Source organism: Xenopus laevis, chromosome 7L (assembly GCF_017654675.1).
Source record: "Xenopus laevis strain J_2021 chromosome 7L, Xenopus_laevis_v10.1, whole genome shotgun sequence".
NCBI lineage: Eukaryota > Metazoa > Chordata > Amphibia > Anura > Pipidae > Xenopus > Xenopus laevis.
The window spans coordinates 4,149,316-4,159,577 of NC_054383.1; the positions used below are offsets into that span (position 1 = coordinate 4,149,316).

The window sequence follows — 10,262 nt, forward strand, 5'->3', positions numbered from 1 at the left end:
AGTGTTTAGTCCCTCCTTCCCTGCCAGGATTTCAAATGATGCAGAAAGAGAAGAACTGTTATACAGCTGGATTTCAGCATAGAAAATGCAATTTATTCATACTTTGTGAAGAAACAGGTAACTGTGATGGGTATATTAGAGGCTTCTGTGTTATGTGGCCTCTTTATCAAATTTTGGTTTTATCGCCTGAGTTCCCCTTTAAATTGAGTTTAAACAGAAATATTAGTGCAACTTTGCTTTGGCCTTTAGGATCTGATACAGGAAAAAACTCTTTATGTGGCAACTGTGAGCAGCTCCGAGCAGGGCATCACATTATTATAAGAGCTCCTTTATGGCTTCTGCAATAAAGGGGAAGTAATAAACACAGGCAGAAAAGAGCTAAAGCTACCGTATAAATATGATCATAAATATTGTATATCCTGATTTAGATTAAAAAAGGGATAAATTCTGGTTTATTTATTACCCTGATATATATTTTGCCATATAAATACATGTACTGGGTATTTGGAGTGAATTTTGGTGCATTTGGGAGCAGGTTTCAGGCCCCTACAGCTTCCCAGTCCCATTCAGGAATAATGGAAAACTGGATGGGGTTCCTAGAGTTATGGAAGTGGTTCCTGATGGTGGGCTGATTGGGGGGAGCAGCGTGTTGGTGGCATAGTGAGTCCAGCACGGAGGTTATAGGACTGATAAGCAGGTGATGACTGTGGGGTCTCAGCAAAGCGTCAGCTTCTGTACAACACCTTCTCTCACTGTGCCACTGCCACAGAATGCAGAGCTGCAAGGAAACAAAATAAAGGGGAAGTAATGGTTCATATAATGAACACCAAAACAATTTATGATTATAGAGAGTCGTGGGCCTTTTCTGCAAACCAACCCTCCACCCTGCTGCAAAATTGCCCTAGAAAACGGATAGACCTAGAAAACAGACACCCCAAGTGTGAGGGTCCCTGGTAAGATTCCTACTTTCCACCCTCCCCATCTGACTGTGTCTGTGAATGGGATCATGTGCTGCTCTTGGGGTGGTTGAGCCTAAAATATACTTTTCTGGGGGGTCCAGGAATGCAAAATGATGTCCTGCGGTTAATAATCATACCCTGAGAAGCTTCTCTTTCCTTATAACGCCAAGATCAGACATCCTGGGGGGTCACTTTTTTGCAGGATTAATTTCCCCTTTAATTGCAGCTCCTCACTAAAAGATTAGGTTAGATTAGATTATTGCGCCTCCCTGTTGGGCAATATGAACCCCAATCTCTTAGAGTCACTTACACCTTCCCGTCCTTTCCGCTCTGTATCTCTATCCGCTGTGCCCCAAACTGGTGACTAAATAAGTTTAAGAGGATTGGTTTCCACTTGCAGGTCACGTGGTTCATTCTACCCAGTGACAGTTCCAGGTCAATGAATCCAGAAAAGGTGTTTCCATAGGAGGGGCCATTCCTGTAAACAGAGGTAGAGAAAAGGAGAATAACGGGGAGATTCCCAGGCTGGTGAACTACAAATCCCAGCATGCTTCAGCAGCCAGACTTTATGGGCCAATGGGAGACAACATTAGTTTTAATCAGTGGAAATTACAATAGATAAAACTATTTTGTTGTTCAGGCAGGTCGGCCCATTTCCATCAAGTTCTGGTGTTGCAATCTAATGAGCATAATGGAATGCCCCAAAAGGCTGCCAGGAACACAAATAAACTCTTGGCTGCGGCACATGAAGATCTTTGGCTGAACGTGTCACAAAACTGAATATTTTGATCTACGAGTGGATCACTAGAACCTGTGATAATAGAATAAGGGCCATTCTGGGAAATCCATTGTTATGTTTCCTACAGAACAGAATAGGGAGTTGGGGGATGGGACACAAAGAGGACGAATTCGAGGGCCCCTTACCTTACAATTTCATATTCCCATGTGGCCCCTCTGGCTGCAGGTAGAATCACATAGAACCGTCCCTTGAAGGTTCTTGTTCCATATAAAGTGACTGAAACTTTATATCTCCATCCTGTGAGGATTAATAGTCATGGGGTATATTGTTAGAATAATAAATATATTGCCCTGTGGCACTGTGCCCCCAGAATTACATGACACAGTGTCCCCAGGAATATACAGCACAGTGACCCCAGGAGTATTCAGCACAGTGACCCCGGGAATATTCAGCACAATGACCCCAGGAATATACAGCACAGTGACCCCAGGAATATACAGCACAGTGACCCCAGGAATATACAGCACAGTGACCCCAGGAAAATACAGCACAGTGACCCCAGGAATATACAGCACAGTGACCCTGGGAATATACAGCACAGTGACCCCAGGAATATACAGCACAGTGACCCCAGGAATATACAGCACAGTGACCCCGGGAATATACAGCACAGTGACCCCAGGAATATACAGCACAGTGACCCCAGGAATATACAGCACAGTGACCCCAGGAATATACAGCACAGTGACCCCAGGAATATACAGCACAGTGACCCCGGGAATATACAGCACAGTGACCCCAGGAATATACAGCACAGTGACCCCAGGAATATACGGCACAGTGACCCCAGGAATATGTAACCCCAGGAATATACAGCACAGTGACCCAACAGTGACTAGTGATGTCATCAGTTATAAACAGTGACTACTGATGTCATTTCTGTCACATGACTCACTAAAACTTGTGTATTATAATAAATAAAGTACCTCTTGTTGGAAAATATGAGGATATTAGAAGTAACCTCGGAGTTCCATGACCTGTATAAAAACACTCAGCCTTCGGCCTCGTACTTTTATATGGACATGGAAATCCTTGTGAATTATTTTACAATAGGGGGTACTTTATTCACTATATATTTGCATTGCTGATGCAGAGTTATTCTCTTCTAATGCCATGTCCACACCTCCCAACATTTTGTAAATAAAAAGAGGGACAAAAAAGCTGGCCGTGCATAGCACAGCAATTTTTTTGACCACAACCATTTTTTGTGGCCACACCCCTAATTACCATGTTCCTTTTACAAAGTTTGGCAGGTTATGAAAGTTTGAACATATTTCGGTGTTTTTTTAGTTATTACCGTTTTGTTAATGAAGGTGAATTGCCCTTTAAGCTGTGAGTCTAACTTCTCCCAAGGGACCTCCTTATCTAAATTGTTACAATTACTTATTTGCTTATCTCAAAATTGTTACAAAAGTATCTTATCTGCAGCTGCGGCTGTTCTGGGCTCTCTGCCAAAAGCCAATTAAGTTAGAAACTTTGTTTCTTTTTCTGGCTGTTCAGTGCAGAGAAAAACGTGACTTTTCATTTTAAACGCAGAACTGCGGGTTGAGCTGTCAAAAGCGGGACTGTCCCGCTGAAAACAGGACAGTTGGGAGGTATGGCCCTGTCTGCCATTGGACAGAGAGAATCATGTGATTTAATCTTTTTGCACAGCCAACATGGAACAGAAATCAATTGTGTGTTGTCAATATGTTCTGTACCCACAATGTCCTTCTCCTTCTGAGAGCGACTCTAACATGGAAACTTACTGGAGAGGCGGGAGATACTTCCACCGGTGTTCAAATAAAATATTTGGGGTGTGGCTGAGAGTGTCGGAGGCAACTGGGAAAAGTGTCCCATGAGGCTGCACCCGCTCTTGGGACACGGGAAACAGGAGCCCTGGAAAAGAAAGATAAATATCAGTCACTTATAGGAGACACAGAGTTACACGGAGAGACAATACACTAAATCTCTTCATTAGAATCCTGACTCCTTACAAAGAATGTTTTTTATTCTAAATTGTACTTTTTATTATGATCCATGTGATCGGCCAGTGAGTGAGACGAACAAGTGTTGGACGCTGAGACTTACCTAGGGAAAGTAATGGAACTTACTGAGAGTCAGGTGACTTACAGAGAGGAAGTTGAGAGTCAGGTGACTTACAGAGAGGAAGTTGAGAGTCAGGTGACTTACAGAGAGGAAGTTGAGAGTCAGATGACTTACAGAGAGGAAGTTAAGAGTCAGATGACTTACAGAGAGGAAGTTAAGAGTCAGATGACTTACAGAGAGGAAGTTGAGAGTCAGGTGACTTACAGAGAGGAAGTTGAGAGCCAGGTGACTTACAGAGAGGAAGTTGAGAGTCAGGTGACTTACAGAGAGGAAGTTGAGAGTCAGGTGACTTACAGAGAGGAAGTTAAGAGTCAAATGACTTACAGAGAGGAAGTTGAGCGTCAGGTGACTTAAAGAGAGGAAGTTAAGTGGCAGGTGACTTACAGAGAGGAAGTTAAGAGTCAGGTGACTTACAGAGAGGAAGTTGGGAGTCAGATGACTTACAGAGAGGAAGTTGAGAGTCAGGTGACTTACAGAGAGGAAGTTGAGTGTCAGGTGATTTACAGAGAGGAAGTTGAGTGTCAGGTGACTTACAGATTGGAGGTTGGGATTCAGGTGACTTACATAGCTGAAAGAGTTGTAGCTGTCACATGGGTAACCCAGGAATCCCTCTGGACTCTTGATACTCTCAAGGTAGTAGTCCACGGCACGGAGGTGATGGCACAACACACTCTCAATCAATACTGGTATAAAATAATAACAAATAGTGAAGGCTTGAGGGTTCTGATGAGCAGCTCCCAGTGGTGGAAATAACTGCGTATCCACTTGGTACTGACAGAGGTGCATTAAAGGGCCGTATTTATATATAGGATGAGGCTCCGAAAACTAAGGGAAATTTAGGGCAAGACAGTTTGTTCCTGAGGAAGATAAAGTACTTGCCCGATGGCCACTGACTGAACTGAGCCCATAATGTATGAGACGGCCAGTCCTGTTCCTACTGCCAACCCCGCCCCCCATGGGCAGTAGATTGATCCCAATGTTATGAATAGGGAAAATAGATAAATATATAGGAAGGTATTTTTTTCCAGAAAAGGTGGCAACCCTATTGGGCAGCCGCTCACCAATTCCCTCCATTCCCAGACTCTTACCCAGCTTGTTGGGACAGCCAATCATGCGTTTGCCTCCATTAGGGTAAAAATCGAGGTGACCAATCGGCATCATTATACCGAGTCCTGGAGAATAGATGGGAGGAGCAAGTTAATGCATGTCCATGTCAGTCAGTCCTGGCTGCGCTGTGATAGGCCTGGAGCAGCTGGCTGATTGGTCCCTACTATATATACTGTATATATCTGTGGTCTCTACTGTCATTCTGCCTGTGAGGCCAGTGAGCAGATATAGAACATTTCAGAGTTTGGAGAACTTTTGTCATTTTTATTAATGTTTTTTTCTCTTAGACATATATTTGCGGTGTAAAAGTGATAATCTCATGAACACTAAAAAGAATAAAAAATGTTTGCAAAGGGCTCAGAAGAGCTGCAATATATGTATATATATATTACTATTAGTATGAAAGCTGCGCCCATTTATAGTCTTCTTACCGATAAGTGGACCCGTGTCAGTGTGTATCACATCTACGAAGGCTGCGTCTGTTGAGTCGAGTCTGACCTCCGCTGGGGCGTTCTCAAAGTAATGTCTGGCTGGATCTAAGCCTGCAGTTAGTACTCGTTAGTTACTCGTTCCATTGTTACCGGCCCAGCTCACCTCCCCCCCATGTCCATTTATATATTTCAGGGGAACTATTGTGAAAATAAAAATTTTATATAACATAATATAATATAGCTCTAATACATCTGCTAGAAAAGGAGCCCCCCTATAAGATATATTGGATCTAACTGTCAGTGAATATCTGACACCCAACTGCTGCATGAAGACAGAATGAAGAGAAACAGGAATAGTGAAGATAAACTTGATTATTTCAGAAACGATGCTGAATTTTTAATTGGTTGTATTTAGAAAGTGTCTTATTTCAGTATGATGACGCTTATATTACATTTTCGTGATAGTGACAGCAGAATGCAGCCAATAGGACTGCTCGGTTTGGGGGTGCAGTCAAGGACACCAGCAAGTAGACTAAAGCCGGCCATACAGGCTCAGACTGGGGTTGACACTGCGAATAAACGTGGTGGGACTCACCAATCTAGACCTGCTCCCACTGAAGCCCTGGGTGCTGCTGCCTGACCTCCCAGCACCCCTTGCCAGTTAGTAGTACTGATATAAATGCCACCTACCAGCCAGTTAGTAGTACTGATATAAATGCCACCTACCAGCCAGTTAGTAGTACTGATATAAATGCCACCTACCAGCCAGTTAGTAGTACTGATATAAATGCCACCTACCAGCCAGTTAGTAGTACTGATATAAATGCCACCTACCAGCCAGTTAGTAGTACTGATATAAATGCCACGTACCAGTGATTCTCGCTATTCCTTGATGCCTCCTGCCGACCTCCCCTGCAACGTGTGCCCCCAGGCTGTGCCCAATGAGATGCACTTTGGACGCCGGGTAGCGGAGATTTTCCTGGGAAGAAATTGATGACATTGTGTAGATGGTTCCACTGGCAGAGAGGGACCCACTTATAGTGTAATCTGCCAACATTCATGACATCATTACATGGATTTGGGCACTTCCAGTGAAGTCACACAGTCACGCCCTGTGACATCATGAAAGGCGCATCATTGGGTGGCTCTGATACTGTACATGGGTCATGTCTGGATCAGGACTTACCCAAAGCACTTTTAACAGATACGCGACCTCTGCGCCAACCACACGAGCGTTATTCAGAGCTTGTACGTAAATAAATATCCACCCCGAGCCGTCGTGCCAGTCTACCCCAATGCAGTTGGCATCTTCCTCCTCTAGAATTGCCTAAGGGAGACAAGTGCAAAGTAGGTGTTATTATTATTATACTGTATCTCCTGGCACTGGGCAAGGGCAGGAACAGCCCCTAAGTTTGTTCATAGTCTGTACAGAGAGATCCCATTAAACTATGGCAGCATAGGTATTCCCTGTACTAAGCACAATTCAGCAGGAACAGCCCCTAAGTTTGCTCATAGTCTGTACAGAGAGATCCCATTAAACTATGGCAGCATAGGTATTCCCTGTACTAAGCACAATTCAGCAGGAACAGTCCCCTAAGTTTGCTTATAGTCTGTACAGAGAGATCCCATAAAACTATGGCAGCATAGGTATTCCATGTACTAAGCACAATTCAGCAGGAACAGTCCCTAAGTTTGCTTATAGTCTGTACAGAGAGATCCCATAAAACTATGGCAGCATAGGTATTCCCTGTACTAAGCACAATTCAGCAGGAACAGTCCCCTAAGTTTGCTTATAGTCTGTACAGAGAGATCCCATAAAACTATGACAGCATAGGTATTCCCTGTACTAAGCACAATTCAGCAGGAACAGTCCCTAAGTTTGCTTATAGTCTGTACAGAGAGATCCCATAAAACTATGGCAGCATAGGTATTCCCTGTACTAAGCACAATTCAGCAGGAACAGCCCCTAAGTTTGCTCATAGTCTGTACAGAGAGATCCCATTAAACTATGACAGCATAGGTATTCCCCTGTACTAAGCACAATTCAGCAGGAACGGTCCCCTAAGTTTGCCCATAGTCTGTACAGAGAGATCCCATAAAACTATGGCAGTATAGGTATCCCCTGTACTAAGCACAATTCAGCAGGAACAGTCCCCTAAGTTTGCTTATAGTCTGTACAGAGAGATCCCATAAAACTATGGCAGCATAGGTATTCCCTGTACTAAGCACAATTCAGCAGGAACAGTCCCCTAAGTTTGCTTATAGTCTGTACAGAGAGATCCCATAAAACTATGGCAGCATAGGTATTCCCTGTACTAAGCACAATTCAGCAGGAACAGTCCCCTAAGTTTGCTTATAGTCTGTACAGAGAGATCCCATAAAACTATGGCAGCATAGGTATTCCCTGTACTAAGCACAATTCAGCAGGAACAGTCCCTAAATTTGATCATAGTCTGTACATAGCGATCCCATTAAACTATGGCAGCATAGGTATTCCCTGTACTAAGCACAATTCAGCAGGAACAGTCCCCTAAGTTTGCTTATAGTCTGTACAGAGAGATCCCATAAAACTATGGCAGCATAGGTATTCCCTGTACTAAGCACAATTCAGCAGGAACAGTCCCCTAAGTTTGCTCATAGTCTGTACAGAGAGATCCCATAAAACTATGGCAGTATAGGTTTCCCCTGTACTAAGCATAATTCAGCAGGCTATAGTGGTAGTACTAGTTGGTATTTATGACTCCCATCATGCTCTGCAAGCAGATTTCCCCACCATAAGAGTCTATACCTTGCACATTTTCGGGACCCAGTTCTTCTCTGCTTTGTCTCCCATCCCATGCACAATAAAGTGAGTATTTCTATTTGTCCGAAAGGCTGACGCTTTAATGCTGGCAAGATTCCGGGCACTGATTATCTAGAGGAGAAAATACAAGAATTGGTTAGTGACTGTAGGTTGAGCTCGGAGGCATAATAGGGACCAAAAGAAATAAGGGGCATTAATCATAATTAGGACTGGGGATCTTTTAGTGACATTCTTTTTTACCTGATGTTGCCAGCGGTTCTGCCTTGTGTGGAGGAAGAAACGGGTATTAATCTTCTCAGGGCTCCAGGGCAAAGCTGCCAATGGCCTCTCTGGGGTGCAAGACCAGGGCTGTTCATCAGAGAAGCACCCAAGGGGGTTATAACAGACCTCCCTCCCTTAAACAACAACATGGTATTATTCCAGCAGGACAGAGCAACCTGGAGTGAATGTGTCATTCTAGTGAGATTTCATAATATAATCCCAATACTGGTATTTTACTGTACTTTCTATAATATGGCAGGAACAGTCCCATAAGTTTGCTCATAGTCTGTACAGAGAGATCCCATAAAACTATGGCAGTATAGGTATCCCCTGTACTAAGCACAATTCAGCAGGAACAGTCCCTAAGTTTGCTCATAGTCTGTACAGAGAGATCCCATAAAACTATGGCAGCATAGGTATTCCCTGTACTAAGCACAATTCAGCAGGAACAGTCCCTAAATTTGCTCATAGTCTGTACAGAGAGATCCCATAAAACTATGGCAGCATAGGTATTCCCTGTACTAAGCACAATTCAGCAGGAACAGTCCCTAAGTTTGCTCATAGTCTGTACAGAGAGATCCCATAAAACTATGGCAGCATAGGTATTCCCTGTACTAAGCACAATTCAGCAGGAACAGTCCCCTGAGAAATATGCCAGTATCTGCTATAAATAGAGTGATCTTGCAGGACAATATTGCTCAGTCAGTGGGTAAGATAATCATGTACTGTACCTTTAACAATGCCAAGGTGCCCATATAATACAATTAGGACCCCCAGCACATGATACAGGGAGACGTTAATGAGGGGCTCAGACATGTTGTTCTCCTATTTAAAAAATGGAAAAAATGACAAATGACAGATGTGCTAATTGTTGGGGGTTCAGTTTAATTTAGATTGCTAGCTCACTGGCCCAGCAAACACACAGGTTTAGATTCCCAACTCTCAGCACTTCCCACTCACCTGTGTGTAGTATCGGCAGTCGCAACCAGAGACAAGAAACAGATGTAGGAAAGTCCGGCTACAGATTGCAACTCCCTTCTTGTACTTACCTGCACTGGGGGCTCCTCGGTGTCACTGCCCCGGGCTCTGCTGGGCAACTGCCCCTTTTATCTGCCCCAATAAACAAATAAGGGGCAGTCGCAGTGTCAGAGGGAGGATGCGACTCGGCACCGTTTCTTAACAAGGAATAAACTACAATTGCTCATTGTGAAGTGAAGGAGGTGACGTGAAACTGGAACCAGTTGAATCACAAGTTTAAAGGGGATGTAAATTCAGAAATAAGATCTCTTTCATGTTTTTTTGCTTTATTTTCCCTTTAGCAGCTAATAGTAAATCCAATTATGAACACAGTTTCTTCAGTTTGACATCTGAACCTTCAAACAACAATATCAGCCTATTGCTGGCTCATTCTCTGATGCTGCTTGTGGGCTAAACCCCACACATTGTGTAGACAAGAGATGGTCTCACCGCCCTGTATAGTCCCACAGGTGCCTGTCCCTAAGCCTAGGCCTGATGGGTCGGACACAGTGAGGGGCCACAACCTGGACCCTATAGCATCTCAGACCCACTGTTTAATCAGTGAATTAAAGGAACACAAACTATTTACCAGCAAAGAAACTCAGCTTCAAAACACTGATGTTCCTTTCCCTGGCACAGACTGTCGTACACAAACTGTCACTTTATATAAAGCAGGACAATGTGGATCCCTGCCATTGCCTTCGGCTGCCATTGCTGAAATTCCTCCCTTTATTGTTATCCTCAAAAATTTTCCAGCCCATAAACAAGAGACAATTATTCTTCTGATTCCTCTTATA

General features: G+C 43.7%; 1 protein-coding gene across 3 annotated transcripts; it reads right to left on the reverse strand.

Annotated features, from left to right (window-relative positions):
* Window positions 1-434: 434 nt before the first annotated feature.
* LOC108695702 (pancreatic lipase-related protein 2) lies at window positions 435-9,602 on the reverse strand. Of its 3 annotated transcripts, none has more exons than XM_041570151.1 (14): window positions 9,498-9,602; window positions 9,180-9,273; window positions 8,428-8,582; window positions 8,173-8,298; window positions 6,571-6,711; window positions 6,255-6,363; window positions 5,385-5,495; window positions 4,935-5,018; window positions 4,411-4,529; window positions 3,507-3,636; window positions 1,884-1,995; window positions 1,270-1,437; window positions 1,097-1,192; window positions 435-778 (listed from the first exon to the last, which is right to left on the reverse strand). In XM_041570151.1, exons 2-13 carry the CDS (start codon window positions 9,262-9,264, stop codon window positions 1,117-1,119), a joined length of 1,416 nt encoding a protein of 471 aa, XP_041426085.1. In that variant the 5' UTR covers window positions 9,265-9,273; window positions 9,498-9,602; the 3' UTR covers window positions 435-778; window positions 1,097-1,116. The 3 variants fall into 3 exon arrangements, with proteins under 3 accessions (XP_041426085.1, XP_041426084.1, XP_041426086.1); XM_041570150.1 differs by having other exon boundaries at window positions 9,409-9,556; XM_041570152.1 differs by lacking the exon at window positions 1,097-1,192 and having other exon boundaries at window positions 9,409-9,554.
* Window positions 9,603-10,262: the final 660 nt, after the last annotated feature.

Excerpts from the sequence above, each read along its gene's own strand:
- LOC108695702 (XM_041570151.1), bottom strand. The coding sequence starts at position 9,264 with ATGTCTGAGCCCCTCATTAACGTCTCCCTGTATCATGTGCTGGGGGTC. Across the intron at positions 8,583-9,179 it reads GCACCTTGGCATTGTTAAAG|GGAGGGAGGTCTGTTATAAC; the intron begins GTACAGTACATG and ends TTGTTGTTTAAG. Across the intron at positions 3,637-4,410 it reads GCTACAACTCTTTCAGCTAT|GGCTCCTGTTTCCCGTGTCC; the intron begins GTAAGTCACCTG and ends TTTCTTTTCCAG.